Here is an 18,545-nt window from a genome sequence, read left to right on the forward strand (position 1 = left end):
GTAAGTCCCGATTTAATCTCCATCCCAGATCACTACTGAATATTTTGCTGCTTATTCAATATTTCCACCTGGTGGTATCACAGGCATCTCAGACTCAGTACTTATAAGACCAGATGTATGACCTTTCTCTCCAAACCCATTCCCTTGTCCTCTGTCTTCATGAAGAGCACCACCATTCATCCAGGCTCTCAAGTCAAAAACTTACGAGTCATCCTTAATACTTCTGCCCCTCACCAGGCTTAGCCCCATGGCTGCCTTACTCCATCTCCTGTATCACCACCTTAGCCAGAAGCGTAACTGAGAGGGAGCAGAGAAAGCAAGTTGCTTTCCTCAGCACTCTCTTCAGTAGTAGACTGTGGTGGTTAAAAACAAACCAAAAAAAGGCCACAAATTCTTTAACTCTCCTCCCATTGTCTCCTATCGAGTGGTGAGGGTATATGACCCTTGAACCTCAGTGGGCTTGTGGTCCCCTCAACTGATAGAATAGGGTAGAAGTGACACTACCTGAATTCTCAGGCTGGGCCATAAAAGGGTCTCTTAGAATTGCTCACTCTCTTGAAACGCTCCCTGTCTCTGCCCCCTCTCAGAATTTAACCACCATGCAGTGAGAGACCATGGGTAGGTGCTCCAGCCCCTCATCCCAGATGGGCCTGATGTGTGGGGGACTCAGCCAGTTCATTGGAAGTGGACCTCTAGCAGTTCAGTTCTTGCAGCCCCAGCCCTCTGAATCATCCCTAGCTTTTTAGGCCTTCCCACCTGAGGCCCCAGACATCATGGAACAGAGACAAGCTGTCTTCTCTGTTCCCTTCCTGAGTTCCTGACCCACAGAATCTGTGATCATGATAAAATGGTGGTGGTTTTTTTGCCCGTGAGTTTTGGGGTAGTTTGTTACACAGAAATAGATAACTAGAATATAGATCTTTCCAACATGCTGGTTAAGACCATGCTGAAAAGATGTTGGGAGAAACAGTGTAAATATACTTCCAAAACATCACTGATTGAATCCTAAGGTTTATAGAGAAGGTAGTTACTTTATTCAGCTCGGGCTGCCATAACAAAATACCATAGACTGAGTGATTTAAACAACAGAAATTAATTATCTCGCAGTTCTGGAGATGAGAAGTCCAAGATGAAGGTTCTAGCAATTCAGTTTCTGGTGAGAGCTGTCCTCCTGGTTTGTAGATGACCGCCTTCTTACTGTGCACTCACACAGTGGAGAGAAAGCCGAGCAAGCCCTCTGGTGTCTCTCGTTATAAGGACACTAATCCCTACCCTTATGACTAATTTAACCTTCTTTACATACTTACTGTAAATATAAACACACTGGCAGTTAGGGCTTCAACATATGAATTTTGCAAAGACACATACATTTGGTCCACAACAGTAGCCAAGGACAGTACCTTGTTGATGCCCCCACTCCCCCACCATTGATGGCATAGGCTGCAGCCTGGCTTTACCCCATGCCTCCCCCTTTTGCATGGTCCAAGATGCCATCCTCTCTTGCCTGAGCAATTCCAGTAACCTCTTCCTTCTCCGTGTATTCAATCCTCCCATCTTCTAGTCTTTCTCCACACCACCAGAGATCTCAAAATGCGGATCTGATGCTGCTGTTCCTTCATCTCAACCCCCAGTAACATCTCATCACTCCATGGATAAATACCGAAATCCTGACAGTGACCCAAAAGACCCTGCGTAATCTGACCCAGTCTATACCTCCAACCTCACCTTGTACCATTTTTACCCTCACTGTCTGCATATCAGCCCTAATAGCCTTTCCTCATTCCTCAGACAAAGCATTCTCCTTTGTATTTACAATCCTTGCATACTTCTTCACCTTTACTAACTTATCCCTTATTCATCCTTCCTGTGTCAGCTCAAGTGTCACTTCCTCAAGGAAACTACTCCCCAAAGCCCCAGTCTCAGTCAGGTTCTTTTATTACTGCTGTCATAAAAGTATGTTCATTTTCCCCATTGGAAGTATCTCAGTTTGCAGTTACATATTTATCTGTGTGGTTATCTGATTGTCTGGCTTCCCTTCTAGACTGTAAGAACTGTGAATGCAAGGACTCTCTGGTTTTCTCACTGGTGTGAACACCTAAAACAATGCCTTGTCTGTAGAAGATACTCAGTAAATAAACAAATGAATGAATGGAGGAAATACAAATGGTTAATCAATGAAATTACTTCCCATATTTAAATGAAATGCCACTTTTCACCTGTTAAATTCACAAGTAAAACAATAATTCTACTCAGTGACAAGACAGTCTCAAACTTGGCTGGTCAGTGTGCATATCAGAACCTTTCTATAAAACAACTTGCAGAATATTTTAAGAAACTTTAAAATGTTCAAATCTATTGTCCCAGTAATTCTAATCATAGACTCTATCTCTAGTAGCCAGCTTCCAAGGTGACCCCCAATGAGCCCCACCTCCTAGTATTCTGAGTCTAATTGCTTCCCATACTATACTAGGTTGGTCTGTGTGACCAATAGCATATGGCAGAAATGATGGTGTGTCACTTCCAAGATTAGGTTATGAAAGATTGTGATGCTTCCCCCCGGAGTGTGCTCTCACTCTCCCTCATTCTACTGGATCACTTGCTCTGGGGAAGCCAGCTACCATGTCATGGGAGCAGCCCTGCAGAGTGACCCACGTGGCAAGGAACTAACACCTGCTGCCAGCAACCACCCGAGTGAGCTTAAGAGCGTATTCTCCAGACCCTTTTTGTGGCTGTTGCCTGAGCAAACAGCTTGACCGCAGTCTCCTGAGACATCCTGAGCCGTAACCAGCCAGCTAAGCCATGCCTAGACTCCTGACCCTCAGAAACTCTGAGATAATAAGTGTGTGTTGTTTTAAGATGCTACATTTGTGGGTAATTTGCTATGTGGCAATAGATAACTAATAATCCATCCTAAGGAAATTCTTCCTAAAATGTTTTAATAGTTTGCTAATGTTGGCAATGCAGACTTTATATAGTATAAACATTTCTCATCTTAAGGAATGAATTAATTCATTGAAATGCTTTCAGCTGCAAAAAATGGGAAATCCATTTAAATAGATACAAAAGTAAGGAAACATGTTTTACTCTAACTGAGCATGCAGAGGTAGTCAGGCATCAAGGGACAGTTAACATGACAACTCCAGATATCAAGGTTTTCTCTGTATCTCTGTTCTGCTTCCTAGTGTCCTCTTTATTACCAAGCTTGTGGCAGTTTGGCTACAGTAGTCCTGGGTGTGGCTCATCAAGACAGAGCAACATCCACAGGTGCCACTTTTGCCTGGATCTCTTTCTGGGAGCTCTGCAGTATACTTTCCTCATGTCTTATTGCCTAGAATTGGACCACATGCCCATTCCTAAATTAATCATTGACAAGAGCAGTGACTACCTGAACAAAATTAGGGTTTGTTAGTAAAGAGAGAGAGGGAAGTAGATCGTCGGGAGCGACTGTCGTGTACACAGTAGGGAGCTATCTTGTTTCACTTTTTGAGCAGCTCAGATTGCTCTTGCCTCTCAGTTTCCGCTGGCCACCACTATATGTCATCCCTGCTTACCTGGACTATAACTTAACCCCTAATGGATCTTCCAGTTGTTGCCCCTCCGGTCCAAACTGCCTCCGAAGCAACCCATCTAATTGCATGTGTAGTCATATAACTTCCTGCTAAAGACAGTTTTCTAGCACCTAAGTAATAAGATCCAGCCCTCTGGACCTCTCACCTACCTGACTAGCCTTGTCCTTCTTCATCTACCTTTCCCACTGTCTGCTTCAACAATATGGAACTAATATTGATGCCCCAAAGTCATCTCATACCTTATCTTCCTGGCTAATTCCAGTTTATTATTCAGAACCTGATTCAGCTAACAGTTCTCCAACTGAAGCCTTCCTTGGTAAAACTAGTCACTCCCTTCTCTGTGCTGTAAGCATAGCTTTCTTTTCACATACCATACTAGTTCCTGTGTACTGTCTTTCTCCCTTACTGAACTTCTGCTAAAGGTCAAGGAGTAATACCTAATTCTCAAATCTGTAGTGCCTGGCATAGTAAGCACACACAAAAATTAATTGAACTGCATCTACTGCACATTTACATGGTATATCAAGCACCAACGTACACTGCACGTTTCACAGCAAGCCAAGTTTCCCTTTGGTGCTGTTTGTTCATCTTAAAGAATTAAGCAGCGTTCCCTACTGCCCCTACTGTGCAACCCCTCTGAAGACTATCTGCTGCCCTCTAGCTGTTCAAAGCTTTCCCCATCCCAAGGATACCCCTTGCTGAAGGATTTGAGTTGTAAAACAGTCTTCCCTTCTCCATCCTGACCCCTCCTCAACATATCATTCCCATACATCTCAGCAAGAACTGACTCGTGGGGAGTACAGGAAGGGGCTGGCTAGCCCTAGACCAAAGAATTCCTGACTTTTAAATTCCCTGACAACCATTCTCTCTAATGTGTGAGTAAAATTTTAATAGCTTTATTTATTATATAGAAGCACTTTTTAAAACAGACTTTAGTTATACATTTATCACATCTTACCAGTTTCTCTCCCATGATTTACCTAGATACCTACTTTACTGTCTCCAGTGTGATTGGATTATAAATCAAAGCAAATTATTTCATCCTATTAGATGATGCTGTTAAAATGTTATACTCTTTCCCCCTTCCTCAGGAGTCCTGAAAAAACACTATGACATCTACTATTCCTAATCTTGTTACTTATATGCTCTAGATTCTTGGATCTTTTCAGTGGATATTATTAAAAGACTTAATTTACAGGTTTAAAATGCTTTGTTGATACATAAATGAAACGTGTCATTTACTGTTAAATACAACCTACTTTTTAGACTGTAAAAGATATTTTTAAGTATTTCTACTATGTATTAAGCAAAATAGAATCCGACTGCTATACAGCTAAGACCCATCTCTGCCATTTACTAATGTCTGATCATGATCGAAATACAGCCTTCAAGTCTCCTTACCTACTGAATGGGAATAATGATAATTAAGATTTTTGAGAGGTAATAGAATAATGAACATGAAAGTGTCATCACATATTGTTGACTCCCAGGAAATATTAGATTCTATTCTCCCCCTTGCTTTCTTCTTATCCCTAAATTTAGGGAGTCTTTTTGAAATTTTCCTTGACTTAAAAAAAAAAATAAAGCTGGTAAACATTTTGGCTGTTGTTTAGCTTCTCAAAATAGCTGAAAAGGCTAATTCAAAGCAAACATTTAAAATGGTGAAATGTGGCATTAGATCTGATCTCTTATCAGACCCAAATTTATGCTGCATAAATATACAAAGATATATTTTAAAGATAAATTATAAAGGTAGCAGCTCAGTATATGAATCTGAAAGAAGCATGACAACAGGAAATATTTGCATGCTTTCTTTAAGGTACTTTTAACACTCTTCTTCTCTGATAATGTGAAAGATAGAAGTTTGGCTCGGCAGGTTCCGGTTGGGGCTTGAACATCTTCCTGAATCAATTAGTTTGCCTTTGTTCTGTGACCATGGACTAGACCTTTAATCCCAAGCAGCCACTTTACAAACACACTTTGGTTTCATGTAAATAGGTATGTACAAATGTATTACTACCATTAGGAAAGCAACTCAAAGTACACATTCCCCAGACAGCTCAGTAGCAGAACAGAATATTATATCTGAGTACAACCACCAGTGCCACTGTCTTGGGAAACATCATCTTGCAAGCTTCAGGGTTTTTTTCCTGTGTGTTTTTTGAACTAACCTTGCTTGAGCAAAAAGGTCATGGTACAGTGCATGAGAGACCTACATTTTAAAAATTAATATCCTTCAGTCTGACAGTCCTTCAGTAGGTATGTTGACGTATATTACCTTTCTGAAAAAGAGAAAATCCCATCAAAAGTCAATGTTCACTGAATGTATCCTCCTTCTATAAACTGTACAGATGTAAGTTGATGCTGTAAGTATATCTGAATCTCATTTACTCTGACTGCTCTCATTCATTTCACACCAATTCTGTATATCTGATATCTGAAGATACTAATTTGGATGTGGTTATCAAACTAGTTTCTTGGTATTTTACAATTGTACATTAACTTTTCCTTTGTAATAAAGCATGCTCTCTTAATGTATACATGGCAAGCTGACAGAAATGAATAGAGGGACTTTGTTTCATTTGTAACCAAGGTCACGATAGGTAATAATTTAATGTTCAGGTAATAAATTTTCTGATTAATTTAGGAACAGAATTATTGACTTATGACCTGATTAACTTATGGTAGCAGATTTCAAGGGACTATATATTAAGTGTTTCTCGACTATCTGAATTTTCTAATTTTGTTTTCGGAGATCGTGTATTAATTGAATTAAAATGTAGAAATGGTGAATAATAAAATGTCTTAATCAGAATAAGGAAAATATAATAAAACTGAATCTTTGACCATTGGAGATCTTCCAAGAATTATTCTGAGATAGAACTGTATTGATTTATCTATTATATTAATATCCACATATAGATAGGTATAGATGTCATTCCTGTATTGTGAGCTTCTTGAGGACAGGCTATTCATTAATAAATATTATTAATAAATATATTCATATCTATATTGCTTTACAAAGAACCTAACCCATAATAGAAACTAAATAAATGTTTGTTATATGAATACATGAGGATGGTATACAAACCACGAAAAGTTAATTGAGAATCCTATAACTTTTTTAAACGTTAAGCATTTGAGACCAAGAAATGTAAAATTTTATATTCATTACCCTTTTTTCTTTTTAGGAACTTTATTTTTATTTTATTTTATTTTTTTACATCTTTATTGGAGTATAATTGCTTTACAATGGTATGTTAGTTTCTGCTTTATAACAAAGTGAATCAGTTATACATATACATATGTTCCCATATCTCTTCCCTCTTGTGTCTCCCTCCCTCCTACCCTCCCTATCCCACCCCTCTAGGTGCTCACAAAGCACTGAGCTGATCTCCCTGTGCTATGCGGCTGCTTCCCACTAGCTATCTATTTTACATTTGGTAGTGTATATTTGTCCATGCCACTCTCTCACTTCGCCCCAGCTTTCCCTCCCCCTGCCCCGTGTCCTCAAGTCCATTCTCTACATCTGCGTCTTTATTCCTGCCCTGCCACTAGGTTCATCAGTACCGTTTTTTTAGATTCCATATATGTACGCTAGTTAGCATACGGTATTTCGTTTTTCTCTTTCTGACTTACTTCACTCCGTATGACAGACTCTACCGGTCATATTTGAGATGCCTGTTTCTTCACAGCCTCACCAACACTGAGTGATGCTTTAAGGTGGTGGAAAGTGGTTTGTTTGTTTGTTTGTTTGGTCAGAAGCCTCCAAATCAAGATGTTGTCAGGGTTGTATTCCTTCTGGAGGCTCTAGGGGAGAATCCCTTTCCTTGCCCTTTCTAGTTTCCACCTTCATTTCTTGGTTTGTGGCTTCATCCTCCATCTTCAGACCCTGCTGCCTCCCTTTTATGAGGATCCTTTTGACTGCATTAGGCTCATCCAGTTAATCTGGGATAATTCCTCCATCTCAAGATCCTGAATTACCATAACTGCAAAGTCCCCTTTACCATGTAAGGTAACAGTCACAGACTCTAGGGATTAAGATGTGGCTATCTTTGTGGGGGACCATTATTAGCCTATCACAGGGAGATTTGTCATTCATCTGTGATAGAAAGTGCACATACCTTTCCTTATTGTCTTTTGTTTTCTATTGTTTGTGGTTCTTTTGCTTTTATTTTTTGCTATGTAGAGTTTATCCTGATAAATTGTGTGAAATACAGAGCAGTCTTAATTTTCTTCCAGAAATCTATTCAGTTGTACCAGCACCATTTACTGAAAAGTCCAACTTTTCCCTAAAATATAGTAAATTCCTGTGTATAGTTTGATTGATTGCTGGACTTTCTATTTCGTTCCATCATTTGTCTATCTAAAAAGTGCACTTTTTTTTTTTTAATTACCCAGGCTTTATAATATAGTATCTGGTAGGGCTAGACATCATTAGCTCTCCTCATCTACCCTTCTTCCCCCCACCTCACCCTACACTGCTCTTCTTTTTCATGGCTTCCTGCTTATTCTGGTTATTCTTCATGCTGTTTCCAATATGAACTTTAGAATCAGCTTGCCTAAGTTGGGGGGGGAGGGGAGGGGTGGTGTTAATTTTATTGGAGTAACTTTATGAGGTTGGATCTTGCTATCTTTAAACATGATATGCCTTTATATTTATTTAACTTGCTTTCCTTCAGTAGTATTTTAACATTTTTTTCATATCAATTTTGTACATTTCTAAGTTTATTCCCAGCTTTTAAATCTTTTTTTCATAGATATAATGTAAGAAAAGGCCCTATTTACTACTTTCTGATTAGTTTTTATGTATGAAAGCTATGGTTACATCTGTTATGTTAATTATAAATTATATTGATTTTATATGCTGCTACCTTACTGAATTATCTTCTTGTTTTAGTAGTTTTTTGGTTGAGTTTTGTATATTGGTCTTCCCCAATATACAGTTATACTGTCTTCAAGTAGTGATAGTTAAACTCTTCCTTTCTAATTTTTATACAGCTATCCTTTTGTTGCCTCTTCTATTACATTGTTAAATAGCAATGGTATTGTGTTCATCTCTGTCCTGTTCCTGATTTTAGGAAGAAGGGCTCATGTGTTTCCCCATAAAGTATTTGCTGACTTTTGGGTGATCATGCACGCTTGTGCACACACACACACAAACACAGGCACCTTTCACATTAAAGAAATATACATCTGGAATGAGGGCATTTTTTTTTCCTTGTTAAAATAGTTCCTGTTTCTGCAGAAACTTCATTATTAGATTAATCTGTGATGGATGAGTTATCATAATTCAAGTATACAGTTCTTTTTTTCTATCAACTATTCATTGTCATGCAATAGTAAAAGCATTAAAGATGCAGCAAGCTTACAAAGCACTATTTTCTAAAAGAAATAGGAGGCATTTTCTTCTTTATTATTGTACTTTTGGTTATGCAGACACTTTGATGTTATAAATTTTTATGTCCCCCATAAATCTGCTCAGAAAGTACTTTTGATTTTGTTGATTAAGTTAAACAGGCTATAGTAGGATAGAGTACGGGGTACAAGTGGTCCAAAGTAAGATAAAAGACTACGATAAAAATGATAGATCTTAAAAAAGAAACTGGTTTATGCACTAAACATTCTGTGTTTTGGTCTAATATTAACATGACGTCTGTGTAAAATGACAAAAAGAACCAGTGTTGAATCACATTCGTTATATTTCCAGTCATTCTGCATTATCCCAGATTGCTAAATATGTTCTTTGCATGAAGTTTGAATTACTGTGTACATTTAGTGTCCTATATGACATTTTTGTCATTGGTAGAGATTTCAGTAATTAAAATGGGAAACAGGAGCTTAGGTTATTTCCTTACCAAAACTATGTTCCTTGAAACCACATTACTGTGATGGTTTTCGTGCTCTTGTACATTGGATGTCTTAAGCTGAGTGCAGGTTAGAGGATCCTTTCTGTATAATTACAGGAAGGTCTTTCTTTCCTTCAACACTGTGATCTGAGCTGTGACAAATCTGTACCATAGTATGTAAATGGCTAACAAGTCAACTGCAAACCAACTGAATGTACAAATCTTAGTGCTGGTGCTGAAATCTCTTCAGAATAGTGATCATGATCTCAAAGTTTATTTCAAAATTTGCAAGCATCAAGTGTCAGTCATAACTGAAGATGAAACACTAATGAATTCTCATGCTTTAGGTGTACTTGCTTTTTAGATTTTTTGGTTCTCTGCTATTTTTACCATACTGTTTCATTTAAATTTCCTACACGCAGGACTTCCCTGGTGGCGCAGTGGATAAGACTGCACTCCCAATTCAGGGGGCCTGGGTTGATCCCTTGTCAGGGAACTAGATCCCACATGCATGCCGCAACTAAGAGTTCACATGCCACAACTAAGGAACCTGCATGCCACAACTAAGGAGCCCTGGAGCTGCAACCAAGGAGCCTGCCTGCCGCAACTAAGGAGCCCTTGAGCCTCAGCTAAGGAGCCCACCCACCGCAACTAAGACCTGGCACAACCAAATAAATAAATATTTTTTTTAATATAAATAAATTTCCTACACGCTAACTTCATTTGTGCCATTGAAATAAAATTGCAGTATATTACATTTATAAAAAAAGAAGAAATACGCATCTGTTCCTGTTTTATTCAGTGCTTTTTTCCCATCAAGAATAGGAGTTGAGGGCTTCCCTGGTGGCGTAGTGGTTAAGAGTCCGCCTGTCGATGCAGAGGACACGGGTTCGTGCCCCGGTCCGGGAAGATCCCACATGCCGCAGAGTGGCTGGGCCCGTGAGCCATGGCCGCTGAGCCTGTGCGTCCGGAGCCTGTGCTTTGCAACGGGAGAGGCCACAACAGTGAGAGGCCCGCATACTGCAAAATAAAGAAAGAAAGAAAGAATAGGAGTTGAATTTTGTCAAATGCATCTTTAGTATATCTGGAGAGATAATATGGTTTTTATCTAGGTTTATTAATATGATATTAACTTCACATATTTTAAAATCCATTCTCAGATTTCCAAAATTAAATGCTATCATTTATTCGCAATGTTTTATGAAGCAGTTTACGCACTGTTTCTCCCCAAGTGGCTTTTTGATTATTACACAATACTATGTTGCATATTTGTAACTGTTGCTATAAGTGAAACTCTCTTTTTGTTTAAAAGCATGTAAAATTAAGTTGAGAATTTGATCTGACCAATGGGTTGAAGATTCCCTTCAACATGGTGAAAGAGGTGGGGCTAAATCTAAGATCATTTTTTAATGGTGTCTAAGTTTTCTTATTATTTTTTATTTTGTCCCCAAATAATGGTGGAAGGAGAAGGATTGTGGTATGGGCGGCAGGAAGTAAAGTGTTTGAGTTAATTAATCCTTCTGGATGGGTTCTAGTTAGTTTGAGGTTTCAAAGAAACACCGTAAAATGAACATCATTATGTATATCGCTTCATCATTCTTGTCCTCAGAGAGCTAACTGCCTAAAGCAGAGCTGTCCACTAGGGTAGCCACCAGCTCCTTGTACCTATTGAGTACTTGAAATGTCACTAGTGATGTGCTGTAAGTGTAAAATATACACTGATTTTGAAAAGTTAGTGTAAAAAAAGAATGTAAAATATTATTAATAATTTTATATTGATTATATATTTTATTATAGTAATATTTTAGATATATTGGGATAGATAAAATGTCATTAAGATTAATGTCACCTGTTTCTTTTCACTTTTCTAATGTAGCTACTAGCAAATTTTTAATTGCATATGGGGCTTACATTATAATTTCATTGGACATCACTGGTCTAGAGTCAGTAGGTATGTGTATGCTTATGCTTACTTAAAGATACTACCGTGATTTTCGTAATGTAAAAAGATGAAATTAAATAAACTACAGTTATGTCTTCCCTTATCATCTTGTTTCTTCTTATGGGAATAAACTTTGATGAATAGTATGATCTAATCATACTCCATTGTAATGGGTTACCTTCTCTCTGATTTTTTCTATCTACCTGCTTATAAGAGAATGCAGTTCCTTCACTATGCCCTTGACATTTTAACATAAGTTAAAGACAATAGGATTCTTGTGTTTTGGAATATTAGCACTTAATTAAGAACTGATATGAATCTAGAAGAGAGTTAGTTTGAAGGTCTAAGTTTCTAATTTTGCTTATAAGTATATTTTAATAGAAGTTCCCTAGCTCAAAATAAAATTTGCTTCAGCATTTCTTTCATTTTTTCCCAATTACCCTAAACAAGCAGTTCCCACCTCCTTAGTTCTCTTCAGGTAGAGATCAGGGTCAGCATCTTTTAGTTCTGTCTTGTTGCAACAGCCTGAGTGTTTTGAATAGTTCATTTTTTAATGCTTATTCTTCAAAAACCGAAACAAATTACTCCTCAAACCTTTTTAATCTTGGCTTTTGTTGCAATTTTTAGGAAAATCATATCACAGATGATATTGGAATATTAACTTGGAAGAAGCAGACTTTTCTCTCCCATGGTGCCTTATTAGCAAAGAGCTGCCAAGCTGCAATGGAATTAGCAAAGCATGATGCTGAGGTTCAGGATATGGCATTTCAGTATGGGAAGCACATGGCCATGAGTCATAAGGTATTTGCATACCCTTTCTATTTTTTCTGTATTTAAATAGCTAAAATGATACACAAGAAACATTTTACCATTTAATGAACTGCTTTTATATCTCAAAAACTGTCTATTGAGCACATAAAATCTATCATTCATGGTGGTTATTACATAATATAAACAGTACGATTGGTGAGTACTGTATAATTTTGATAGAAAGCTACAGCTTACTTAAACCGTATTTGTGATGTTTGTCTCTTCTTACCACCTGAAAGGGTTCTTGAAAGAACTCTTGCAAATTATTAAATAACATGTAATGTTGCCAGTCACAAAATGGAAGAATATTTGCATTTTTGTTACAGTTCCCTTATAGTTCCTATGTAAAACAAACTGTGGAAAGTTAATGAAATTTAGAAATATATGGAGCAAAGTTGAAAGCTTTAATTCCAATAACTGATTCTTTTGAATGGGCATAATGAAATATAAAATGTCTCAAGATTAGCTATTATTTTGTTACCTCCATGTATATGTAATTTTAAATTCCATTTAGTACATATTTCTTAGATGCCATTTAAATAGCTCATAAGAAGGGGGAAATACATACAAAAATATGTAATATCTCCAGGTGAGTTTTTATGTCCTTTATTAAATCTTTGATTAATTTATTTATTATTTGATTATATTTATTAAATAAATATAATTTATGATCCTTATCTTGAACTTAAAAAGCAAAATAAAGGCTGCTGCCAAATAAAAAAGGAATATGTTAGGGGAAAACTATTTAAAAAGTTTTTTTAAGATTATTATTAATCATATGAGCTGTTCTTTTGCTTATTAAAGTACATCTAAAAACTGAGTTCCTTAAGCTTAATTTTTCACTGTAGTAACTGGTGCTTTCTGAATATGACTAAAACATGCCAATGTATATGCATTTCACTGATTTAACTCTTTTCACTACTCCTTCTAGATAAATTCTGATCTCCAGCCTTTTATTAAAGAAAAGACCAGTGACTCCTTGACTTTTAATCTAAACTCAGCTCCTGTAGTCTTACATCAGGAGTTTCTTGGAAGAGATTTGTGGATTAAGCAGATCAGAGAGGTAAAATGAAATTACTCTTATTTTAGGTACCAATAGTATTTGGTTGATTTTAAAACATAACTCATATTTTATGATGATCTAAGACTGATCAGCCATATGGAGCATATAGATCAGTCATATAAGAGCTTATTCATATAACAGGTAAAATTCTTAATTTATAATATACATTTTTGAGAGGTAAGTGTTAGTTAAAAGTTAGAGACTGTAGTACTGTGTTTTCTTATTATCTGAATTCATAGAATACTGCAATACAAAATCTGTGCCTGTGGTAAATACTAATTAACTCAGATGATTTTTTTTTTTCTAAAGGCTTTCAAAAATTGGGCTATGGTAATAGCATCACCCTTTAACTGACGGCAATTTCCCGTATGTAGACTCTAGCACAAGCTGCAGAATTCCAGGAGTTCTGCCTGTCACTTCATTGGGTGATTTTAAAACAAACTTGGAAAAAAAAAACAAAAACAAACTTGGATCCTGAGTACTCAAGTTCTGAGGCATTATCAAAGGGGAAAAAAAAAAAAAGTATGATTAAGTAAGAGGGGTAAAGGGACTTGGGTGAATTTTCTACTTTTTTGTGGGGGAGGGAAGGTATGGAAGATGAGAGGGAGCTTTTTTAGGTTTTTCTTAAATCCAGAAACTTTTTTGGGTTTTTTTAAATCCAGGTACAAAAAGTTCTTGCCTTTCTATCCAAAACTTCATGGAATTTATTTAACTTGGTGGTTCTAGTTGATTGGGTTAATCTGAGACTGGACTTGGGAAAGCAGGCACAGCTGAGGCGGAGGTAGATGGCACACTTCAAGTAGAGAGAGCCTGAGATATCTGCTTTTGGAAAGATAAGATTTTCCCTCTCCAGCCACTCCTCCCTAATAGATCTCAGAATACTTACAGCCAGCTTAAAATCTGTTATATTCACCAGGTAGAAAATGAGAGGATTCCTTTCTGGGGAAACTGTCAAACCCAGAGGAAAAGCCCTGCAGATGTGGACTTTTGGGGCTCCCTCAGTAAACATGCCGTAACCCTGGCCAGCTGCCTTACAGTGAGGTCCACCAGTTGACAAGCCTCAGAGTATCCAAGGGCACAGAACATCCAACTGAAGTAGAATAGCTATTAAAGGACCACTGGGCATTTGAAAGCAGCCTCTGCCGTGAAAGAACAAGTCAAAATCAAACTGATTTTAAAAAAAGGAGGGAACTTAGAGGAAACAGAGGCAGTGCAAGGGGGAAAAAAGACATTTCCAAATGTACTACAATCAATATATTCAGTGAGATAAGATATTAAATCCATGAAATAAGAACAGGTGATATGTAAAAAAGGACAATTCAAGAATAAGAAATCAGAATTATAAAGTATAAAAATATGAAAGCAGAATTTTAAAAAAAATTAGAAGAAGGGGCCTCCCTGGTGGTGCAGTGGTTAAGAATCTGCTTGCCAATGCAGGGGACACAGGTTCAAATCCTGGACCGGGAAGATCCCACATGCTGCGGAACAACAAAGCCAGTGCGCCACAACTGCTGAGCCTTGTGCTCTAGAGCCTGTGTGCCACAACTACTGCAGCCCATGCACCTAGAGCCTGTGCTCTGCAACAAGAGAAGCCACCGCAATGAGAAGCCCATGCACCGCAACAAAGCATAGACCCCCACTCACTGCAACTAGAGGAAGCCGTCATGCAGCAATGAAGACCCGAGACAGCGAAAAATAAATAAATAAAATAAATAAATTTATTTTTTTAAAAAATCAGAAGAAGAATGGAAGATATTAAAAGAATCTCCCAGAAAATTGACTAAAAGGATAATAGAAAAGATAAGAAAATTAGAGGACCAATCTGAGAGATCTAACATCTATTATGAGTCCCAGAAAGAGACTTAATGAAAATGGAGGTGAAAAATTAATAAAGAATTAAAAGAAAAGAAAAATTCTAAGAAATGAAGGACCTGAAGATGTCTCTAAATTGAAATGGCACTCTAAATTGTGAATTTTAAAAGACCTACACCAAGTGACATCATTATCAAATTTTGAAACAATGGGGATAAAGAAGAGATCTTAATACTTCCAGAAAGAAAAACCTACGTACAAAGGATCAAGAATCAGAATTGTCTTAGTAGTGACACTGAAAGCTTCAAGACAATGAAGTAATAACTTCAACATTCAAAGAGAAATTGTTTCCAAATTAGAATTTTATGCCAGTCATATTATCAAGTGTGATGTTAAAGACAATTAAAGCATAAATAAAGTCTCAAAAAACTTACCTCCTAAGCATCTTTTTTTAGGGAGCTGGTGATATATTCTATAAAGGGAATAACCAAGAAAGAAAAACATGTGGAATTTAGGAACTAGGGCATCAGACATAGGTGTGAGATGATGGGAATTCCCAGGACAATATGAAGGGAAGAATAATAAACAACAACAAGAATACCAACAATAAGAGAACTTACTTTGTGCCAACCACTGTTCTAATGAGAAACCTGAAGCAGAGAGAGATTAACTTGAGCACAGTCACACAGCACTGGTAAGTGCTAGAGCCAGGATGCAAACCCAGGCAGCCTCACTACAGGGCCCACATCTGTAAGTACAATAGCATGCTACATTGTCTCTCACCCATGCAAGTCCTAGGCTGATGGCTCTGCATCCAGGCTCAATTGGGACAAGAGGACAGAGATCTCCAAGGAAACGACGGAACTGATGATCCCCTAATGTACTTGGCCATATTGAGAATTTAGGGACAAATTAATAACAGGAACATAGAAAGTACCAGTTAAGAGTAAGAGTACCAGTTACCACTGCTGCATAACAAATTACCCCAAAACTTAGCTGCTTAAAATAATCATTTTATTATGTTCATGGATTCTGTGGGTCAGGAATTTGGACAATGCACAGAAGGGATGACTGCTCCATGATGTCTGGGGCCTCAGCTGGAAACACCCAGAGGCTAGAGGTGATTCAGTGATGCTGGGGACTGGAATCATTTGGAGTCTCCACTCACACCTGGCACCTAGGCTGGGCTGTCAAGAAAACCAGGCTTCTTAACAACCAGAGTATTCACACGTGGCTCCTCCACTTGGCTTGGCTTCCTCACAGCATGGCAGCCTCAGAGTAGTCAGACTTCTTTCTTGCCAGCTCAGAACTCCAAACACAAGTGTTCCTTCCAGCAAACAAGGCAGAGGCTGCATCTTCTTTTATGACCAGCCTCTGAAATCACACGCCATGTTCATGATCTCCTATCAAAATAGTCACAAGCCCACCCAGAACCAAGGGGAGGGGCTGTATACCTCACCTATCACTGGGAACAATTTCAGAGAATTTGGGGCCCACGTTTTTAAACAGCCACATTAAACATATGATACGAAATGAGGCAGTTCTTAGCTGTAGTGAATAAATTTTTAATGTATAAGAAAGAAAATGTAATCATAATACTTAACATGGCTTAGAGGATAATATTTATATAGCATAAAAATGTAAATACCAAATACTGATTTAAACCAAAAAGTATAATCACTGGGGAGAGGGTAGGGGAAAGGAATGTTTTTGGTCACGTAAGAAATGTAATTATTCCTTTTATCATAGGATCAATAGATAATGTCTTAAAATTTAAAAATCAAGAAAACAGTATTTGAAGATAAACAGAAGAAACAGCTAAAGTGAGGGAAATGAGACAGACAAAGTCTGGAGAGTGCTAGGATATTTTGTTAGAAGTCTTGTGTTATTAGACTCTTTAAATACTATACATAATTTAAACCTTTGGTTTAAAAGTTTATATACTTTGCTATAGTAATTGCACTCTAGTAACGTATCCCAAGAAAAATAACACAGATGTGGGCAAAGATTTACATATTAAAATATGTAGTAAAATACTAATTATAAAAGGAAGAAAATGAAAATTGATACATTTGAAAATAGAAAAAAGTTAAATGAAGTATAGTACAATAAAATATTACACAACTATTGAATATTGTATTATGAGCGTTGTATTTGTGTGTTTTTTGACAGCTGAACCAAAAATGTATATACAGATGGTGTTAGTGGCTCTAATTGGATTACATTAGAATACATTGCAGATACACATTTTGGTTGAAAAGATCCAGCTAAATATGTTAAATGAAAGCTATTGGGGCTTCCCTGGTGGCGCAATGGTTGAGAATCTGCCTGCCAATGAAGGGGACACGGGTTCGAGCCCTGGTCTGGGAAGATCCCACATGCCGCGGAGCAACTGGGCCCGTGAGCCACAACTACTGAGCCTGCGCATCTGGAGCCTGTGCTCCGCAACAAGAGAAGCCATGACAGTGAGAGGCCCGTGCACCGCAATGAAGAGTGGCCCCCGCTCACCGCAACTAGAGAAAGCCCCTCGCACAGAAACGAAGACCCAACACAGCCAAAAATTAATTAATTAATTAATTAATTATTTTAAAAAAGAAAGCTATCAAGTCTCCGTTGGCTATTCACATATATACATATATATATGTGTGTGTGTGTTTGTGTGTGTGTGTATATATATATATATATGAGCATCATAGATATGAATTTTAAAGAAGCTTCACAGAAAAGGAACATATTTAACTCTTAGTGTCTTTGCAAGCATGCAAAGTTGTAAATATAGACTACATGAGAGTCCAGGATTTCCTAAACAACTGGTGAAATATTCCCAAATCATTATCTTCAATTTGATTTTCAGTTCAAAGGGATATCTTTTCCAAACAGCCTATGCCTTAGGCATTATCTCCAGTAAATTAAATAGATCTTGTCCAGAGGTCAGTAAACTGCCAAGATGACACCCATGAGTAGACGAGGTTACATCCTCCAGCCTAGGTCCCCTGTGATCATCTCTAAATCCTCATCCTTCAGGAAGAACTGGCAGTTTATTGCCCACCTCTCAAGGCCCCACCAGACTGCTGTGATTTGCTCCATGGACTTCGGGCCCTTCTCCTTATATCTACATGTCTGAGTCATGAACAGGGTCACAGAAGAAGAGAAGGTGAATTTGTCTGAAGCAAATAAGAAATTTAAGAAATCAGTTTCTGTCATGCAGGGGGCAACATTTTTCAGATTAAAGACTCCTTACTTGAGTTTATTTTAATTTTCTAAATTTTATTCATGTTTATATAAAGCTCTCTATAATAATGATCTTTTTCTGTGAACACTGCCTAGTCAGGGTTGGGGAACACAATTTGCATAACACTTGAGAGGGACATTCTATCCTGAATCTCAAGGAGGCTGCTTATTAATCCTGAAATTAGTTCTAGTGCTCTCTTTCCAACTTTCTGTGATATTTTTCTCCTCTGCATTTTTGTAAACCTTTCTTCTCCCAGGTTTTGAATTTT

The 18,545-nt window shown here is 37.6% G+C and overlaps 1 protein-coding gene across 1 annotated transcript in view; it reads left to right on the forward strand.

The window, feature by feature from the left end:
- The window catches only part of PDSS2 (decaprenyl diphosphate synthase subunit 2), a 255,269-nt gene that overhangs the window by 196,442 nt on the left and 40,282 nt on the right, over positions 1-18,545 (forward strand). The window contains exons 5-6 of the mRNA XM_082856030.1: positions 11,988-12,161; positions 13,102-13,233. Of these exons, the coding sequence (XP_082712156.1) occupies positions 11,988-12,161; positions 13,102-13,233 (306 nt within the window). The remainder of the gene's footprint in view (positions 1-11,987; positions 12,162-13,101; positions 13,234-18,545) is intronic.

This window comes from Leucopleurus acutus (assembly GCF_964270905.1).
Source record: "Leucopleurus acutus genome assembly, chromosome: 15".
NCBI classification, from domain to species: domain Eukaryota; kingdom Metazoa; phylum Chordata; class Mammalia; order Artiodactyla; family Delphinidae; genus Leucopleurus; species Leucopleurus acutus.